General features: G+C 52.6%; 1 protein-coding gene across 1 annotated transcript in view; it reads right to left on the reverse strand.

Annotated features, from left to right (window-relative positions):
- Positions 1–20,722, reverse strand: part of GALNT18 (polypeptide N-acetylgalactosaminyltransferase 18) — a 326,286-nt gene that overhangs the window by 39,578 nt on the left and 265,986 nt on the right. The window contains exons 7-9 of the mRNA XM_036259150.1: positions 11,125–11,310; positions 3,724–3,861; positions 439–534 (exon numbers count right to left, since the gene is read on the reverse strand). Of these exons, the coding sequence (XP_036115043.1) occupies positions 439–534; positions 3,724–3,861; positions 11,125–11,310 (420 nt within the window). The remainder of the gene's footprint in view (positions 1–438; positions 535–3,723; positions 3,862–11,124; positions 11,311–20,722) is intronic.

The raw sequence follows: 20,722 nt of genomic DNA on the forward strand, positions 1-20,722 counted from the left end.
TTCACTGTCCACCAGGAGCATGTCCTAAGGCTAGAAAGAGGCTCATGGCTATGCATAAAGGCTAGAGCCTGAAGGCCCTCTGAAGGGACCCACAGGTGTCGTAGAGTTTGGGGAGTCCTGGGTTCCCTCCGGCTAGGAAAGGGCATGACTGCCAGACCCAGGACTGTGACTCACTCCTGGTCTCCCCAGAGGCAGCAGGTGTCCTCTTAGAAATGTGTTGCCTCCTTGCGCTCCACACCAGAGGATCAGGCTTCCTAGCATCCGCTCCCCAGTCTCCCTCCTGGCAAGGCAGGTGACTCTCCTTTGAAGCTCATGAGGACACTTCCTAACAGAAGCCTCTGGGGCCCTGGACCCAGAGTGGCCAGGACAGAGCTTAACCATCCTGCCCCGCAGACACACATGTGCACACCCCGTGCAGGGAGCTGTCAGAGCACTTACCTGGGGCGTCATTCCATGGCAGATATACACAATGGGAACGTTCTCCGTGTCTGGACCCTGATCAAGACACAAATCGGTCTTCAGAGAGTTCTGCAGCTGAACAGCGGGGCAGGACCGAACACACCAAAGAGAAAGGAACAGAGAAACAAATGCATTAAATCAGGAGAAACAAGCTTTCCATGGAGACAGGCTCCATTTCCATAACCAGCCCAAGGCCCCTTGAATACTGTGAAAACCAACAAGCATCGGCTTTGACTTTGACTAGAGGTGCTGAGGTTACCATGAGCCCCTTTGAAGGAGAAGCTCGGACATGCTAAACAGCAAGCTGGGTCTGGGGAGCTGCATCAGGGCAGGTAAAAATGAGAGACACACATGCATGCACACACAGTGGCTAGACTTTCCACCCCACTTCCACGGGAGTGGTATAATGGCCTGCAGAGGTCCTTGGATAGAAGCGTTTGCTCTTGAGCGTTGGGGGAGGTGGGCAACATGCTAGCGCAGCAGTGGTTGGCCAGGGCCCAGTGGAGGCCCAGATAGCTGGAATTCTCCGCACAGGGGGTTTGGAAGGTGAATAAGAGAGAAGAGGGCCAGGCTGGGAGCAGGAGAAGAGAGAAGTAACTCTTCCCCTCACCGACAGGCACAAGACAATCAACAGGACAAATGTGGTGGCCACTAGAATTATAAGGCCACTTAGATGGGGTGTGGGGATCTGTTGGGCCAGATGCGAGCAGAGAAATCCAGCTGTGCTCAAGGAGGAGATGAAGCATGAGGCAGACAGAATTCGAGACGAGAGAGATCATCCGGCCCCTGCTGTGGTTTTCGTGGTCCCAGCTCGACCTCAATTCCTGTGTCCATAAGAGAGTTTGTGGTATCTTCACCCACCTTAACTTAAACAGCTTTTCTTAGCAATCAAAGCACTCCATTTGAAACAGCATGTGGACCTCCAGGGGGAGACCAGGGCAATGCACCACAGGCGGTCTTCTACTGGGGAAGGCCAGCAACAGGCGGCGGCTGAGCTTTGATAGTCCTGACGGGTTGTGGCAGGAGGGCAATAACCCCAATTAAGGGATGTGAAATGAACCAGGTAACCGGAGGTGCACGTGTGGTTTATGAATACCCCGTTCTTGACAGGGGACAGGGAGCAGAGTCAAATTCTCTTGATCTTCCTTTCCTTTACTGGGTGATAACAGCTCCATCTCGAACTTGTCGTTGAGAGGTGCTGAAGAAATAGGAACGTGTGCCAGCTCCCTAGGCAGGCCCCAGAAGCGTCTACGCAGCAAATCCTCTGTGATAAACCAACTGCTTGGCTGGCCTGTGTGGGTGGAGCACATACACACACATCCTGACTTCTCCCACCCTCGGACAGCACTGCAACCATTAGTGAGACCTGCTGACCTGCAGACACGCTTGCTCATGTCAAAGCCCAGCCATGGAAGAGGCAGAAGTCGGGGGAGGCTGGCAGATGAACATGCAGGGGGTCGGAGACCTCCGTCACCCCAAGAACCGGGTGTGGCAACGAGAGGGCTCCATGGTCAACCTGCTGTATGTTTGTGAGAGGGGACCCTTTGCTTGGAAGACAGGAATGCCTTTGGCCAAGACCCAGAACTGCAATGGCCACGTTACATACACCCCCACTGTTTCTGCTTCCCCTGCACCTTTGGCTGCGTTTGCCTAATACTGTTCGGCTACAAATGACAGCTTGGTGAGAACGTGAATCCAGATGCTTGCCTTGGCTCACGGAGATCTGGGGCCAGTAGTTTCTCTGGAGTCACATTTGCCGAACTGTCTTTTTGGGTTGGGTCCAACAATGGCCAAGCAGCACACAACTCGGCGTGGGCCATGCGGGGGCACCGGTAGCAACTGCGTCCTCAGAATGGTTCTGGGAAGGGGGGTGGGACTAAAGGGCACCTCACGGTCTGATGTGTTTCCATGGTGATGACACACCTGGAGTCTCAGGTAAATGCTGGGCAGCCCCAGCCGAGGGGTTTTCTGACCTTCGCATTAAACCAGCCCGAGAAGTGGAGAGGCAGGAGGCCACTGGCGGTTCTCTGAGGACATGTCAACCCCGCCATGGGGACACTTGCAGGAGGATACGACCCCCTCCTACAGGCTGGTCTCCAGGACAACAGAGGCCCTGCAGGAGGAGGGAGGAGGCGTTCCTGGGACCTGGGCTCTGTTTCCGTTAGCATCCAAGGATGGTAGAGTTGGGAGGTCCACAGAGCACACCGAGGCCAATTCTTCCGCAGGATTCTTCCCTGCCAGGCAGATGCTCTGCCCAGTATGTCCCCGCTGAGGCAGACCTTCAACTCAGTTCTGACCACAGGTCATCAAAGGAAGAGGCCTTAGTTCTTCAACTTTTCATGCTGGGATATCAAGAAAGGTGTGAAGGGTCACTCTCCAAAGGAAGGACTTGGACTAATACCAGTAGCGGAGGCTTTAGACTCAGTGTTACTACTGATTACCTGTGTAACCATGGGCAAGTCACTTTGCCTCTCTGTTTCCTCAGCTGTAACACGGGGTGAGGTAGGTAGCCCCAGGGGTCGTGTGAAGGCTTAACTGTCAGTGAAAAACTATATGTTGTTCAATCAGCAAAAACTAGGTGTGATATCCCCAGATCAATCAGGTATCACTTAAAATACCGTAAGAATTTTATGGTCCCGGGGATATTGGAAGAATAGGAGAGTTTATCACAGTCAAAGTATTTTAACCTTAGATAGAGAATACATTTATATATCTTAGACTTTCTTCTACCCCTTTACCAAAGGACAAAACTGAGGCCCATAGACATGAAGACATTTGCCTGGAGCCAGGTCTGCCTGGATCCAAACCCTGCGCTCCGTCCCTCCATCCTGCTGCCTCCCTCAGGGGGACTGCTCTCTGCCAGTCGACCAGCAGAACTAAAACAGCCTCACATCCAGCAAACTCAGGCTCCCGTTTCCCAGGAGCCCCTCCAGGAGCTGTGTGTGTGAGCGGAGTCACGTAGGCTCGTTGAGAGAACCCGAGGCACCCACGCCTGGGGAGCAACAGGTGCTTGTCGTATGGCCCTGTGATCTTAACTAACTGCAGGTTTTGTTTTATCCAGTGGCATATGCAGGTCTGGGCCTGAGCTGAATTGCTGAGGCCCGTACAGGGGAGACTAAGCACCTCTTCTCAGGGACGGGGGAGGTTCGGGCTGTGAAAGCAAAGGCTGCCTTGCCTGCAGCTATGAAACCAGCCTCGCGGCCACAGGGCTACCGCAGGGCCCTTCCCCTCCTCCCCCAGCCTCTCTCTGGCCTGGCTCCTTACCACCCCGTAGGCGATGATGTCTGAGTACATCCTCATCTCTGGGTACACGCTGACCAGGTACCACCGGAAGGTCTTGCACTGCAGCTGCTTCCTCAGAGCCTTCCTTGCAGTAATGTCCCCGATGTCGATTCCTGAGTCCTACACGAGGAAGCAAAGGCAGAGATGCAGCGGCACCGGGGCACGGCCTCTCCCCAGCCCTCCCCAGCCCGGTCCCTGGAGGCTGTCTAAGGAAGGGATTCACACTTCCCTACAGGTCCCTGAACCCCACAGCCGCCCCCGTTTGGACTAGGAACCAGGAGGTCAGCGTTGATGGGGGCCGTCATCAAGGCCATGAAAAATGAAGATGCCAAATCCTTACAGTTTAAACTGACAAACAATCAAACCAACAAAAAAGCTGCAGTTTGGCTGTGGGTGAAACATGGGGGAGGACCGTCTGAGGAAGGTGTTTCCTCCCTCAGAGAAGCTGAGATGGAGTGTGTGGGGAGAGGGAGTTGGAAGGAAAGGGGCCGAGGACAGGATAAGGCTGGTTCTAACACTGTCCTATTATCCCGACTGCTGGGCTTACATAACTGTGCCAGGCTTTGTTCTGCGGAGACAGAGACGTGTGTGTTGACGCCTACTTACTTAGATTTATTTATAGTTGTGTATATGGCTCTGTTTAAACCTGTGAAGTAACGCTATATAACCCTCGTTTTACAGACAAGGAGTTAAGACGGAGAGAGGTTTGGTGACCTCTCGGTGACTTGCCCGAAGTCCCCCTACTTATAAAAGGAGCTGAGAGGTGAACGCAATCAGCCTGGGTCTGGAGGACACACTTTGAACCTCACCCCGTGGACGTGCATGCGCCTGCCCTTCTGCCTCCTCGAGGCAAGTCCTTGTGAGAGAAGCAGACTCTCTTCAAGCTGGGGGTCTCAGCACCGAGAGCACCCGTCTCCCACACTTCCCAGGTGTATCAGACAGGTGTTCCCCGAGCCATCAAGGTGCAGCAGGCAGGAGCGGCAATGGAGGCATGACTGTGCCCTTGAGTGAGGGGAGAGCGAGCCCGCAGGTCCTGCGGTCCCAGAGCGGAGTGGAGGGCGCCGAGCCCCTGGGCCAGCACACTGGCTGTTGAACAGGGCCCACGATCCGCTGAGAGAGCTGAGGCCACAGCAGAGAACGGGGACTCGGGCCGTCTCAGAGGATGGCACCAGGGAGCCAGGGACCTGGGGTCCCATCGGACAGCAGCCCAGAGCGGAGGCGGAGGAAGACGGAAACACAACCCTCCACCGACACGGCGGCCCACGTGGTGGCCGTGTGAACACGGTTCCAGCATCAGCTCCGGGGATCAAGTAACTGGGATGGGAAGAGAGCGAAATCGGTAGAGTTCAAGTCTGAAATGTCTGGGAAAAATCACCAAGGTGGCCGCTCCGCGTGTCTGAATGTGATCATAACACGTGCTTGATATCAGACGATGGGGGCCTGAGTAAAAGCAAAATGTAAATATAGAAGAAATACCTTCATTTCGGCCCGCCAGAGTCTAGGTAATACAAAAAATTGAACCTGCTACAGCCTGAAGGTTTGAGGGCCCAGGGAGAAATTTCAGCGAGGACTTGCCTGTTGAGTGCTTCTTGATGACCTCACGCATAATGTGTCTAGTCCCTGCCGCTGCCCAGGGCCCTCCCAGCAGCTGCCGCTCGGCCTCTCTGCGGGACCCTGGCTCCCTGCGATCAGGAGACATCTTCGACTTATCTCTGTGCTCCTGGCCTGAACGTCACCTCAACTGCATTAGAAGCCTTAGTTGGGACGCTATTTATGAAGCGGTGAACACAGCAACTGACAATAAATGTCACCTGCTCACCCCCACCCGCACCCCAAGGGACCTGTTAAGTACTAACCCTTTAAACTCGTCTGCATTTTCTCTTATGCCACAAACTTATTTACCTGGACCCAGGCCTTCTCCCTTGATGCTATAATTGCCTTTATATGATGACAAATTAACACCGTGTCTCCGCTCTTACCAGAGAAAGCCAGAAGGACTTGTCTCAGGAAGGTCTCTGTCTTTTCCTAAAACCCTGGGCTCCCATGGGAAGACTCTCTTTCAAACTCGGGAGCAGGGAGAAGTTCGTCTGTCTCCTGATGATCTACTCGGAGGTGGGCGAGATATGACCTGTCAGGGTTCCATCTGCACTTGGACTTCTAAGGGGCCCAAGAACTCGAGCTTCCCTCAGCTTACATCCCTGGATATCATGACCCTTTCCTCTTCCTGTTTATGAACCACTGGGCCTTTCCCCCTCCACGCTCAGCACCTCTGCTCTGTGGCTGTACTGTCAACTGCATGAAACTCCTGCAGAGCAAGTGGAGAGATGAGCGACCCTCAGAGCCGTTCACCTGGGCTCGTACTACTAGGAAACAATACACACAGCTTTGCGCCTCTGCTGAGTACTGAGGGGAGTGGGTTGAAGAATGTACCCCCCACCTTTTGGTCTACCTGACCCTCCTAATGTGATCCTATTGGGAAGGAGGGTCTTTGTAGATATAATCAGTTAGGGACCTGGAGATAAAATCATTCTGGATTTAGGGTGAGCCTAAATCTTGTATTTATTTATTTATTTTTTTGGTATGTGCCCTTAGCGGGGACCGAACCCGGGACTCTCTGGTCCATAGGCCGATGCTCCAACCGCTGAGCCAAACCAGCCAGGGTGGGCGAGCCTAAATCTTTATAAGAGAAAGGAGAGGGAGGTTTGGACAGAGGCAGAGGCGGAGACTGAGTGATGTGTCTGCAGGCCAAGGAACACCAGCAGTCACCGGGAGCTGTGACAGGCAAGAACGGATGCTCCCAGGCCCCGACAGCACTTAGACTTGGGGCTTCCGGCCTTTGGAACGGTTAGAAAATAGGTTTCTGTCGTTTTAAGCCACTCTGCTTGGAGTGACTTGTTGTGGCAGCCCTGGGATGCTAATGTGCTTACCCCACGCAAAGCTGTCCTGTGTCCCTGCCTGTGTGCAGCCACACACAGTTCCTGGCGTCAGCCCTAAAGACGGGCTGTGGCCCGAGCTCCGTGGTGCGCCAGCCCCGGCACTCGGCCTGTCCTTGGGGTCTGGAGTTCTTGAACCCCGAGTAAGAAAATCTCAACGCTTTGCTGTGCTGACTTTCTGTTTGTTGATAAGCAAACAAACCGATTTTCCATTGAAGTAGAAGGAAGCAGGAGCTGGAGGCTCCCCTAGCCTTCTAGAAGCTGGAGACTGGACGCAGGAAGGGAGTAGGTGAGTCTTTCTGTTCAGTGCACAGCCCGGGAGGACTCAGCATAGAAAGCAGCAAGAGGGGATGACTGCCCAGCAAGGGCATTTTAAAGCTGGGGTGCAAATGCAGAAGGCATAAGCGATAACATCAGTGCGCGTTGACACTTATCTACTGCTTTCCATTTGCCCAGCACTGATCAGTCTTTACATATGTTAACTTACTTAATCCTCAAGACAGGCACTGGGCAGAGTCAGAGGGTTTCAGCGGTACATTTGCAGCTGCGACGTGAAAGGTTAGGCAAATAGAAAACAGATGTGCTGTGACTGAGCTGAAGGGACAGTATTGGGATGTCACCACCTCAAGGGCAGCTGGACAAACATGGAGGCCACGCAGCATCCACGCTTCCTCTTTCTTCTTTGTTTTTCAGCTCTTCTGTACTGAGTGCCTCGTATGTGTTAGGTGCTGCCCTACGCACAGTCGGCCAGAAAGGAGAGTCTGGAAGGTCCAGACAAGTACACAGACTGTCTACACACAGTGTGAAGCATAGAAGGAAGAGAGAGTGTCAAGGGACAACAGAGGAAGGGCCCTTAGTCCATCTGATAGTGTGGGGCAGACGGGATGGTGGGGAAAGGGACGTGAGAAGTCAAGGAAGGCTTCCTGGAGTAGGTGATGCTAACGGTGAGTTTGGAAAGATGAGCAGGATAAGCTAAACAAGCATTACCCAAACCAGCACCCGGAGAGCTTTTCACAGATTCTAGCACCACTACACATCTAATCAGAATCTCTGAGGATGAGACCCAGAATCAGTGTTTTTTAAAAGCTCTCCAAGTGATTCTGATGCAGTTGCTCTGTAGATCTGCTTTTAGGAGCCACTGACTGAGGGAGAAAAAGATTACATACATGGCCAGCAGATTCATTTGTTAATAAGCATTAATGAGGTTTCACTGAGCTCTAAGTACCCCATTTGTGCTAGGCATGGGGACATAAATATGAATAACACAATCTGTCCTCAGGGAGCCTACAGTCTAGTGCAGTGGTTCTCAGCCTGGGTGGACATTAGAATTCCCAAGTTTTCCAAAAAAAAAAAAGGATCCCTGGTCCTTTTCCAAACCACTTAAGTCATAATCTCTGGGGCTAGAGGCCAAGTGGTTTTCAAGTCCGGCCAGATTTGAGAGCCACTGGTCTATGAAAGAGAGACTTTCAGATCACAGAACATCCTTTGACAGGGTGGTGACGCAACGACAGAGACATCCGTGCAAAGAGCAGCACTCTCCGCATCTGACGCTGCTCCCCAGGGGGGAGGTCACTGCAGCTGAGTCCACCAGGATGGAGAGTTGGTAAGGGTGGGGAAGGGGTTTTGGGTGGGAAGCTCCAAGCAGAGAGGACAGAACTAGTGAACACACAGAGGCAAGAAGCAGCAGGGAATGGACAGGGAGCTACAGGCAGTTCCCACAGTGCGGGCAATCTGCAGACACCCCGAAACAGGCCCTAGAGGGGGACAAAGGAGAAAGCTTAGATCTGTGTCGAACACTGGAGAATCACTTAAAATGTTTACGTAGGGCAAGAATATGGTCACTGGGAGTTTTAAAAGAGAGATTTTGGGGTAGTGTAAAGAGTAGATTTGAGGGCGATAAACCCTCAGCCTGGAAATCTAGGTAGAGACTCTTGCAGAGGAAGAGGCGAGCCTGAACTCGGACAGGAGAGGAGGTGGGATGGAGAGCAGGGTTGGTGATGGACTGGGAAGGGGAGGATTGAAATACGATGCTCAGTTTCAAGCTCATATGTCTGGGCAGATGGTGGTATCATGAACTGAGACAAAGAATAAAAACTAGAGTAGATTTGGGGGCGGGGAGATGCCCTCAGTTCGGTAAGATCCAGTCTTCAGCACCTGTGGGAACACCCAGGAGAAGCTTCAGCTGTTATGTCTGAAGCTAAAAGCAGAAGTCAGGCTCGAGGTATTCATCAGGCCGTTGTGAACAGATAGGTGTTTGCAGAGCGATGGGACGACTCAGAGAGATGGTGCATCATGCGAGCACCATGGATGGATCCTGGAGACATGTGGGCATCCAGAGGAAGTCAGAGGAGCCCGAAAGGAATTAGGAGCAACTGGAGAGAGATGAGGGCATTCTGGGATGTGGGATCATGGCACCAAGGGAGTCTAGTTACAAAAAAAAAGGTGGGATCCTGCAAGTTAAAGACATTACAATGTCCATGCTGACTGTTAAAAGCAGCTTTGATGGAGCATCGGGATGTGACTTGAGACGTGAATGGGAAGTAAACAAGTGTTGAGTCTTCCCAGGAGTTTGATACGAGGGAGTGTAGACATAGAAGGGAACAAGGGGATCCAGAGACAGATTTTTAGGAAACACACTGACCCCCTTCCTTCTCCACCTAAGGACCGATTGTGGACACTCCTACCTCTCATCTGCCTTTATGGTGCTCGCTGCTACTGCCCCCCGCTCCCTTCACCTGGTTTGAATGACTCCCCCGCGGAGTCACAGACAGACACTGAGTTTCATCATTTTCCAGTTATTTTGAACTCACTCAGTTCTCATTGGATTCGCTATGGATCTCGGCATCTGGCAGCTGCAGTTGGGGGAGAAGGTTCGCAGCTTTGGGTACAGAGAGAAGAAGGCAGGAGTGGGACCAGGACTCCAGACCTTTAGCACAGCCTGGGATCTGCACGGCCTCCCTGGAGAGCGCCTGGGAGTTTCTCAGTGTCCTTCGCCATTTCCTGTCGGAGGACACCCACCGCGGGGCTCCGCAGGCTGCCCAGAATGCTGTGATCAACGCCCACAGCCACAGATGGGTGCAGAAGGCACCACCGTTTCCCTAGAAACACTCCCACCGTCAGAGATGCAATCCTGGGGCTGGTTCATTAGGGTCTGGCACACTCCACTGGTACTCACTGGCTTCTCACTCTTCCTCCCAACTGCCGAAATCTCACTGGTGGGGGGAGTATGAAACCCAACCCGAGCCCCTCCCCCTGTGTTGGCAGTGGTGGTGGGGTTGCCTAGAAGCTGGTACCCATAGCCCAGCCTACTTTCCCACCCACTCAGCCAGAGAAACACTAGCTTATGAGAGAGATCAGGGAACAGGGCCTTCGTATGGAAACTTTAAGCAAAAGTCAGCCATGTCCCTATTAGGAAGAGAGAGCTGAGGCATTCTAAGGAATTCCCGAGGGGAAGCCATGGTCTCGGGAGGAAAGCAGGAGGTCATGTGGTCAACAGTCTGTCGCACAGAAGGCAACACACGCAACGGTCTCCACGCAGATAGGCTGCTAAGCAGGTTGAGACCCTGCGGCTGGCATCTGTTGGTTTCTTCCAATTCAGTGGTCCTAGGTCATTTCCATGTCACATGACAAAGCTGAAAAAATGGACTAAGAATCATTGCTTCCTTTCTTGTACTTCTTATGCGTAAGTGACCGGAGGGATAGAGGACAGTGGCAGGCGATGATGGGGTTCTGTGAAGGTTAGAAGCAGCCTAAAAATGTCCAGAACAGTTCCCTTCCGCTCCTGGGGTCCCTGTGGGAGTGTACCCCATCTCCATCCACGTGGCTCAGGAAATCCCAAAGGCATGTGGACATTCCTTATTTCTTTGATCAAAGATTTGATGGAGAAGCTTGAAACCGATCTACGGGGAGATCAAGGCGCATTTTGTGATTTTGGTAATGACTGGTATATTTCTAAGTCGGGACCATGAAACACCAAATGTCAAAGAAGCTGAGGACCTAAGAACATAAAGTAACCTTCGAGCTACCTGGTCAAATTTTCTCATTTAAAATGAGGACAGTCGGTTGCAATTTGTCCCCAGGCCTGGTTGAGGTAGTACAGGAGGCAGCCACTCGATGTGTCCCTTTCACGTCCATGTTTCTCTCTCTCTCCCACTCTATCTGAACAAAAATAGAAAATGTCCTCAGGTGAGGATAAAAAAAAAAAAGAGGACAGTTAGGTGTGGAGAGAAATCCTCCTCAAGCATGCTGCCCAGGAACGTGGGCGGGGATAAGTCATGGCTTAGTGCCTCATTGTCAGCCCCCCTTCTACAATGCATCGTATATTTCAGGGTTCAGAGCCCACTCTAGCATGGCAAGCAAGACTCTGGTTGAACCATGGGAAGAAAGATTTAGTCCCATGTTTGTTTTTCCCACCAAATCCCAAGAAACCCATCCCTACAGGGATTCCTACCTCTTGGGGTATGTTCCATGCCATGTAGACATGGCTTTTAAATTCGTCCATCCAGACTTCAGCCACCCTGAGGGCGTTCCTGCGAACATGGGCGGTGAGGTCCTCCGTGTAGGGCTTGTGGGCTCGCTCAATGTGGGCAATCCGAGAGCAGGGCAGGACCTCCACGCTCCCTCCACACTGCCACACCTGCAGAAGACACAGAGCCACTCATCAGTGCCCAGGCCCAACTCTGTACTCCGAACCAGGTCACAGGCGACCACTCAACCTGAGCACAGACGGATCCAGCTCTCTTCACCTGGTCCCTCCAGACCACTGTCTGCATAGGGAGCAAGCTGTGCAACGGACTTCTACTCTACCCCAGGAGGTCATTGGGTCAATTCACATCTTATTTCTTGTTGCTGTGGATTTACCTGCAACGAATTAATATACCTTCTCTCTCCATCACTTTCACTCCTCCAAAGAAGAGACGTGACACTTTGTGACCAAAGGTCTGGGTTCTCCTCACCCCGGAGAAGTTAACAAAACCCTGATAGTGGTCTCTGCAGCAGCGCTGGCACGGAGGGACCAGCAGGGACTGCCAGCAGAGATGCGATCTTCCTGTGGACCACCTGGGCCTGGCAAGGATTAGTGATCACCACAGGGAGCGAGCAGGCGCCCTTCTCCTACTCCATCTTTTCTGGGCCCCGAGTTCTGATAGAAGCCAAGGGACAGGGAGCTGCAAAGAAGAGTGACATTAAAATTCTCAGGGACCTTGGTGAGTAGGAGCTTAAAATGGATGCAGTTTGCTTCTGGAAACTTTTCTAAGTGACCTTGCATCCTGAGCATCGAGGGACAGTGTTTTGGAGATGTTGCCAAGGTCGTTGCGGCCACTCTGAACGTTCAGTCTTCTGGAAGGTGGACATCCTTGTGTGCCTGGAGGCTTCTGTTCATTCTGTTTATAATTTTAGAATGTTCTTCCCACTCCTTCTCCAGCTGAATAAATAGAATCTCTCAGGACCTTGGCCACACAATCCCTCTGTTGTGAGGTCTTTGTTCAATTCGTGGGGCAGAGCCAATTGCTTCCTCCCCTGGCCCTCAAAGCTCTTGACATCACAACTTACCTGCTGAGAGGTCAGCCTCCCTCCCTCCCTCTGTGTTTCTAGCGGGAAGAATCTGTATTTTATGCATTTCTCATTTCTAGCACCTAAGACCAGGCCTTGTACATATAGGTACTTTGCAAGTACTTGTTGAATAAATAAAAGATTGATGCTTAATCAATCAATCAATTTATAAGTGTGAGATGAATATGAAATGCCTGGTCAGAGCTGATGAATAAGGCTTCTGAGGGAACATAATCACCATCTCTTGGTGGACAGCAGTAGACCCTTGTCAGGTATTGTCAACTGGACGATTTGGTGAATGGTGTTTACACCTGGGACATGAACCCATCAACCACCATATGCCTTCATCCAAGATAAGATCAGCTTTGGATTTAGCTTAGCTTCTCCATGTCAGTTAGGAAGAGATTTCCTCTTCCATCAGTTGGTCCCCACCGTCTGTTAGAGTTGGAAGGCAATTTATTGATTTACCACTTTCTAAGCCTGTCCTGCACTTAGCATATTATTTAGGGCCAATGAAAAAGAAATAAACATTCCCACTGAGCATCCACCACGTTCCAGGCCCTGGACGGTGCTTCTGGGGAGGCATGGTGGTTATGAGCACATGGTTTGGGATAAAATCCAGGCTGGTTCCTACTACCTAAGTGACCTTGAATAAGTCATTTGATCTCCTGTGGTTCAGTTTCCTCATCTAAAACAGGGATCATAAAAGTACCTATCTCATGAAATTGTTGAGAAGATTAAAGTTATTATATGCAAAGTGCTTATGGCACATAATAAGCATTCAATCAATCTCAGCTACTACCATACAAATGATACAGCTGACTCTTCAGAATACCCTATGAGGTAGTGGTTATTGTCTCCAATTCCAAGTAAAGAGACGGAGACTGACGGCTATCCCTTGCCCAAGACCACTCAACTGGTACAGAAGGGCCACAGGACCTGTCTGGCACCACTGAAGCTACAGGAAGAGCCATGCTCCCCCAGGGTGACCCTGCGCCGGAAGTAGTTCCCACACCCAGAGTGGCCCTGAGCATGGGGAGTGAGCCACAGAAGGCCCAGACTGTCACCTTCATTTCCATGACCCAGGCATTCCGGAATTCTGCTCATTTCCAATTCACTTCGCTTAGATTTTTCAATGGCAGCCTGCTAATGCTGTGAATATGTTATGACAACAGAACGTCGGGGTGATTATTCTTTTTACAACGGGAACTGGAGGCTATCACTTGACATATTTCAGCAACACAACACAGAACGTGATTCATAACAGAGCTCTTTTACCATGAGGCTTGTTTCTCACAGTCAGTTCACCATGCACCTCAGAGCGGGTGGTTCTGCTCGCTGTGATCGGAAGGGTGGTGGCAGCACCTCGCGTCACGCCCTTGGCCACACAGTAAAGGGAGCTGGTGAACTCACCCTGAAGCTCTTGAATCCTCCCTTGTCCCCACCCTGCTGCCCCCACCCTCCTGCCAACCAAGTCCTGTCTCCTCTGGGCTCTGCAACAGCCTCCGAACACCTGATTCCTTCTGCCTTCCTCCTCCAGTCTCTTCTCCACTCGGCAGCCAGAGCAATCTTCTAAAAGTGTGAACTGGATCTCAGGCCTCCTGCACCACGCCCTCCACCTCCCAGCACAGCCCATCCACCCCTCCAGCCTCCTGCCTTCCTCCCCACACACTCTGCTACAGCCACGCTGAGATGTTCTACTTCCTCCAGAGGGCCAGGTTTTTCTCTCAACGCTGGGCTCCTGCGCATGCAGTTTCATGCCCCACCTGCACCCGGGGCTCCTCCTCAGGTGTCAGCTCAGCGTCACATCTCTGCACCCCTTCAGCTGGGCTAGCCTGCGGCTCTGTGGTCCCTGCCCGTCTTTCCTGGTCACAGTGCTCTTGTACCTGCTGTTTCATTGCCTCCTTTCCTCTTTCAAAATGTCCTTAATCTCCTCGCCAGACCCTACTGCAGACACGAGCGAAGTGGTGTCCAGCAGAGGGGGCGCTGGCCACTGGCAGCAGCACGTGATGCTCTAAAGCCGGTTGGAGCCAGTGGGAACTGGGTTCCAGGGTCTCGCCTCTGCCACCTGCGGCGGTGTCACCTGGGACCGGTTCCTTCTCTCGAGCCTCAGCATCTCCCGGTGGGAAAGGGAGACGCGTGAGGATATCCGCGAACCTTGTGCCTGCCCCAGCGTGAGCACTGTACGGGGGCAGTCAAGGAGGTGGGGACAGGACATCTGGGCCAATCCCAATCCTGCTGTGTGCTGAGTGGCGACTTGAGGCCACCTAACCTGTCGGCTGTGAAACGCACATGACAGTGGGCTTGGGAAACTCCGGTCATAGTGCGAGGAACACTGTGAGCCCCTGGTCTGTGCCCATTACTGTTACTTTACGACAATCATTATGACTGCTACTATTTGGCTCCCCCTGCATGTCCGCCTTCAGGGAGCAGAGGACTTAAGGTCTGGCCGAAGCCCACGGATGGCAGACGGGCTGTCTCCACAGTGCTCCTCCCCACCCCCGGAGCCTGGGAACACTTGTCAACCAGGGCTGTCTCCACTCCTCTGCGGAAAGGACCTCATCTCTGGAGAGGGTGACAGCTTCTGGGCGTCGGGACAGAAGATGTGTGTTGGGCATATTTGCCCGCTGCTCTGGACCCTGCTCAGTGACCGCGAAGTGGAAAGAGAAGCCTGTGCTGTCCCATCCCGGGGCCGAGCGGCTCCTCTGACCAATGGTTGGGGTAGAGATTCTCAAATGTCTTACTCAGCACTGAGCTCAGCGGGCCTCTCGTGGATGGTAGGCAAAGGATAGGCAGGAAATCACTGGGGTTTGGACTTCATGGAGGATGATGTTAGGAAACGTCTGTGGAGGCTTGGGAGGGGCAGAGCATGGGAAGTAAGAGAAGGAGCTGGGCCCGGCACACAGCACAGCTGGTGTGACGCGGGAAGACCCAAACCAGATGGAGGCTACAGGAAGCAGGGATTGTGCCAGAGAAGCAAGGTCACTTCTGGAGGGCAAAGATACAGGAAATAAAAAAGGCTCGGCACTGCAAATTCTAGGGGTGGGGCTGCCGAGAGGAGAGCGGGCCGGGGAGGTGGCCACCAAAGGGTTGGCTGAGAACTGAAGACCAAGGGTCAGTAATCAAGAAGGCAGGGAGGTCACAGGCACAGGCAGCAACTGCTGAGAGCAGAACTTAATTTTTACATAGAGTTCATGTGCCTCAGGCCCCTTATAACAACTGAGGCACGTGCTGGTGTTCAGGCTTCGAACGCACCCGACAGCACGTCAGCACGGCTGGGCCTCGTGGCTTCTGGTTGGCTGCTGGGCAACAGGGTTCGTGACCACACCGAGTTCTTTCCTGTCCCTGTGCCTTTTCACCTGCTCGTCCATTTTCTGGAATAATTCCCCCTCCCACTTGTTACCTAGCTCAAATATTAACATCTTTGACCCGCCCCATCTAAATGAGATCCCCTCTGTGTACGTTTAGTGCCCTGTCCTTTTTATTAATAATACTGATTCACAATACTTCTATTTATGTATTCATTATTTCAAGGTCATCCCTCCTCCCTGCTAGACTATCAGCTCCAGGAAGACAAGGACCACACGGTATACACCAGCACCAGGCATCTTCTGTACATGCAATAACTGTTATTTGAATGTGTGAATCCAGTCACCCAAGAGCCCTGGGCTTTAACTATATGGAGAGGCGGGTTTAAGTCACTCAGCGAGATCCCTTCATAAAGGCGATAAACATAAAAGGTGGCCAGACTTTACTGAGCACAATGACTTCCTTCAAACCCAAGCGGCGTTTCGGCAAAGTTCTGACATTTAAGTGTGTACTGCTGCAACCAGAGAGAGTTACTTTGGCTGCAGAGCTTAAATTAACGTCGTAAAACCTGGGAAGTCATCAAGTGAGCATGAGCAACGGCGGGCGGCTCCTTCTTGTGGAAGCTTGAACTCCCTAGAGAAAGCCCCCGACCTCACCAGTGCCTGCTTTTGCCCACAGGGTAGATGCGGGGCACTGCTGGGTACCAGATGCGACCGGGAACCTGGCGCAGATTGTAAACAACAGTTACGCAGTGAAGTCAAGTCCCGCTCACCACCAGCCCTTCCCAGAGAGCCCTCATTGCCAGACCGTTTCTGAGAAGGCTCGAAGCGTCCACCTGGGAACGACGAGCAAGCAGGCAGGTCTTAGGAATTGGTGGAGAGGGTTTCAATCCTGCCTCTATCACACATTAGCCTTTGATTTGGACAGGTCTTTGGATGACAATTGCCTTTTTATTGGGAATAATGATAGCCTGGGCGGTTTAAAAGAGATGCTGTAGGAAAAGCTCCCGCCAGCAAAGACAGGAGCATAGCGGGTTCTTAGGGCAAATCAGGTTCCTTTCTCTTCCCGGGACTGGGAGCCGCGGGTCCAATGCCAGGGTCACAAGACTGAGTTGTGTTCGCCACTTACAAACATAAGACGGTTTCGCTCCCAAGCCTCAAGGCCTCCCAGCTGCCAAATGGAGGAGCTGGACTCAGTGATTGATGTCTTAGACTCCTGGAAACGGGGACACTCAGGCAAGGCAACAGGACGTATTGTAACCATTTCTGCTACTCAGACTGGTGACCACACTGGTGTCTGTGGCGGGGCTAGCAAATAACACTCATCTGTTAAGTCCACTCCCGTGTCCGTGTCCTTCGGAAGCCCAGTGTGGAGAGGGTTCGGAGGCTCTCTCCGGGCTCGGTGTCCAGCCTGCCATCATTTATTAGTAATGTTTACTGTGGGCAAGGAGTTGGGAGTGGTGGCACCTCGTCTCTGTCCCTCGTGGCCATGGTCCACAGCTTAAGAGCACGACTCCTTTCCCGCTTTCATCTCCGTAGAACTTGTAATGAGCTCTCTGCTCTGGGCAAACGGTCCCCGCTGTTCCCGTAGCCCAGACGCCTCCTCCCCGCTCCCCAGCCATCCAAGGCCAGCCTGGCCCAGTTCCTCCGAACTCCTGAAACACAATTCATACCACTCATGCGGTCCTTATTTCTTGGCTCGTGTTGTTAATTATCTTTTTATGTGTAGCCGTTTCGCCTAACTTGGCTCTGAAACGCAGACGAGAGTAGAAAGCCGCACCCGGCAGGCGGCGGGGAGAGACGCGGAGGTGGAGGCCGAAGCGGAGGCCTGAGAACAGCCGGCGGACCAGAGTGGTTCGGAGGGGCCGCAGGGCAGACAGGCCGGCCCACAGGGCCCCGAGCGGGGCTGGCAGAGAGTCCTTCAATTCTGCCACGGGCATCCCACTCATCCCGCCCTCGTCCTGGCTCCGCAGGGAATGAGAAGGCAAGAGAGGGCAACTCTGGGCAAGGCGAAGTCGGAGCCAGGGGACAGGAGCCAGGGTGACGTCAGCACGTCGAGTCAAGGTGGCAGGCAGAGGAGCTGGGACGGGCCGATGTGCAACGTGGAGTCCACCGCCTCCTGAGGCGTCTCATTCCCACACTTGCACCCTTCTGTCTCCGGAGAAAGACCACACTCCTTCACGTGGCCGGCAGGGTCTCTGCAAGCTGGGCCCTCCTATCGCTGCAGCTCCGTCCTTTACTCCCTACTGTCCAGTGTCAGCATGTCTCTTAGTTCCTAGGGCAGACCGTGTTCTTGGCTTTCTCCCCACCCACCCCATGCCATCCATTTACTGGAATTTTCCTCCCCTCCCCTCTCTCCAGCCATCAACATTTATTTGCCTGGTTAATTCCCACCTACCTTCCCTGCTGCCCTAAATTTGGTTTAATGTCTCTGCTATGCAGTCTCAAAGCACCTGTGCTTCCTCTTGCACAACATGTATGATCACCGTGTGTGTGTAAAAGGCATATGTACAATTTAATGACACAGAATACAAGAGACAGCGGTTTCCTCACCCCCTGCTTAAGAAACAGTACATTGGCAAGAACCTAGAAATCTCTGTGTGCTCCTCCTTCCCGCCAGAGGTAATCCGTGATCATGAATTTCGTTAATCGCGTCCTTGCCGTCAACCTAAACTACCTGTTGAGTCTTAGTGTTCGCGGTGTCGGAACGCTCAGTGAACGGAAGCATATTGTCTGCGTCCTGCACCTTGCTTGCTGTTCGTTTATGTTCACCAGCACCGTGTCTCACTGTGTAAATGCACAGCCGTTTATCTAGGCATTCCCCTGTTGGGGGAGCCTGTTTCTGGTGTCATAAATAGTGCTCCTTGGAACAGTTTTACCCGAGTCTCCGGTGCCCAGAGCGGAGCTTCTCTGCCCTTACCCTGCGGCGGCATCTTTGAGGCACAGGTGAGATGCACAGTCAACTTGCCCGGGCAAAGAGAAACTTCCAGAATCAGCTCCCAAGTCCCACTCCCACCCGCGCAGATGGGCCCTGGACTTGCTTCACAATCTCGCCAACACTTGGCATTGCCCAGTGTTTTCAGTTTTGCCAGTCCCACGGATATGAAATTCATCCTCTCTGTAGTTTTAATTTGCAAACTCCCTGACTACCAGTGAGATGCGGCTTTTCTTTCCTCGGTCTGTGGGCCCACAATGCCAGACAGTGGAGAAGGCCCCTTTGCTCTCCTTAAGGACCCGCCGGTGCCTAGGCAGGGTCTGCTACGTGCCAGATACTTACTGCATGAATGAAGGACAGAGTTGAAATTTAGTAGCTGACTTGGTGGGCGCCCAGGCTTCCAAGGGTAGATGTTTTGTTATTTTAAAGTATAAAGAAACATTTGTAAAGTCTGACAATGCTTATTCTTCCATCAGACCCCACTGAAAAACACTCCCTGGGGACACAGTTTCCCAAGCCCTCCTCTTACAATAAACACTATTAAACAGTCTTCTGAACAGAACTGCTGCTTGGGGAGAAAGTGATGCTTTTTCTTGGAAGGTGTCCCTGACGGCGCCTGATTTGGGATCAGCCCTGGGAAGCACCCGCAGCGGTTTCCCTGTTTGAAAGGGACTCTTCATAGCTATCAGAAGGCAGCAGGAGTCACGTGTCAGAATTCCAAGGAGGGGCCAGCTGGGCTGCAGTGCCTGGAAATTTTTCATGAAGAAAAATTTAAAGGGCTGTTTTGCGGGACTGGAGCTTTGTTTAATAGCTGCTCACCTGCAGGAAACCCAGGGGCAGCAACGGCACCACGCCCAACACCCTAGCCCATCACAATCAGGGGACTCAGCCGTTCCTCGGACCCGAACGCTCTGCCGGTGCAGGCTGGGCCACGGGAATTCGCTTCCTCCTGGAAGAGTTCCTGAGGATCTCTTGGTAAATGTGGTCATTGAGACTGGAAGGCAACCTTTAACGGTTCCAGCCCAGGAGAGTTTATTCTTGACTATCTCGAATCTCATATCAGCCAACAGGCCTTAGTCATATTGTCCAAACTCAGGCTAGGCTGGACTCAAGACAAAAATGAAGAAAAGGAAGAAGTCAGGCCTGGACACACTGAAGTCAGAGGAGCAGAGACAGAAGAAGAGTGGTCTCCAAGGGCGTGGCGACGCCTGTTGCTCACTAATCCCTGTGTGCGCCTCTACGCCTCCCAGACTCCCTTGCAGCCAGGAGGGACCAGTGAGCAGCTCAGACCAATGGCATGAGAGGAAATGACAGCTGCCACTTCCTGGCCAGCATGGGTAAGTACCCAGTGTGGGAAGCCCGTAAGCACTTTCACCCCTTTCCCTCTCCGTCTGCTGGATATTTAAGCCAGGATGACCCTGAAGTTCAAAGACGGGAATCCATAAGAGAAGCAAGCTGAGGCCCTCAGTCACCGCTTGGAGAACAGCTGCCCCGGAGAGCGTCCCACCCTTCAGGGGACTGTGATGTGAGCAGGAAGCAAACCTGTCCTAGGTTAAGCCCCTGAGGTTTGGGGGCTGCTACTGTGGCCAGTGATCATTTCCCTGATTAATACAATCTGCCAGTGGATAGAGAGCCAAGGTGACCTGAGAAGCTTGGGCCCTGTCACACTGTAACCAGGGGTTGTCTATTGGGTGGGAGTTTGTAGCAGAAGGTTTCAAGCCTGGGGAGAGATTGTCCAGAAAGTGACAGCTCCCCAAATCCAGGCGATGAGTCAATGCAGAGCAGGACCTCCTAGAGGCTGAAGAGTTAGCCTGCTATCCAAGAGCAGATTTAGTCTCAAGGGACGAGAGAGGAAGCTGCCAGGGTGTTAGGGCCCTAGTAAAACAGGCTGCAGGTTAGAGCCTGGTTCAAGCTCAGAGCCAGAGCAGGGGTCAGAAAACCCAAGGAGAAGTCAGCAGGGAGCAAAGAGAAGAGGCTGGGGCTTGGAGATCCTGCATGTCTGGGGTCCTCAGAGAGCAGCCCCGTGGCCGTTCCACCAACCCCAGCATGAGCCAGGGAGGCTGGGAAGGCTGGTTAGTCCCAGCCCAGGCATTTCTAGAACCAAAACTATAAAAGCCCCAAGCTCAGAGGCAGAAGTATTGGCCAAGTTCCAGATCAGGGTCCCATTGACACGTGTGCTGTACACTCTAATTGCTCCTTTATTTTGAACTAAGCTCTCAGGCCCCATTACAATCACTGGTGCTACCGGAGGATGA

This window comes from Molossus molossus, unplaced genomic scaffold (genome assembly GCF_014108415.1).
Source record: "Molossus molossus isolate mMolMol1 unplaced genomic scaffold, mMolMol1.p scaffold_m16_p_13, whole genome shotgun sequence".
Taxonomy (NCBI): Eukaryota; Metazoa; Chordata; class Mammalia; order Chiroptera; family Molossidae; genus Molossus; species Molossus molossus.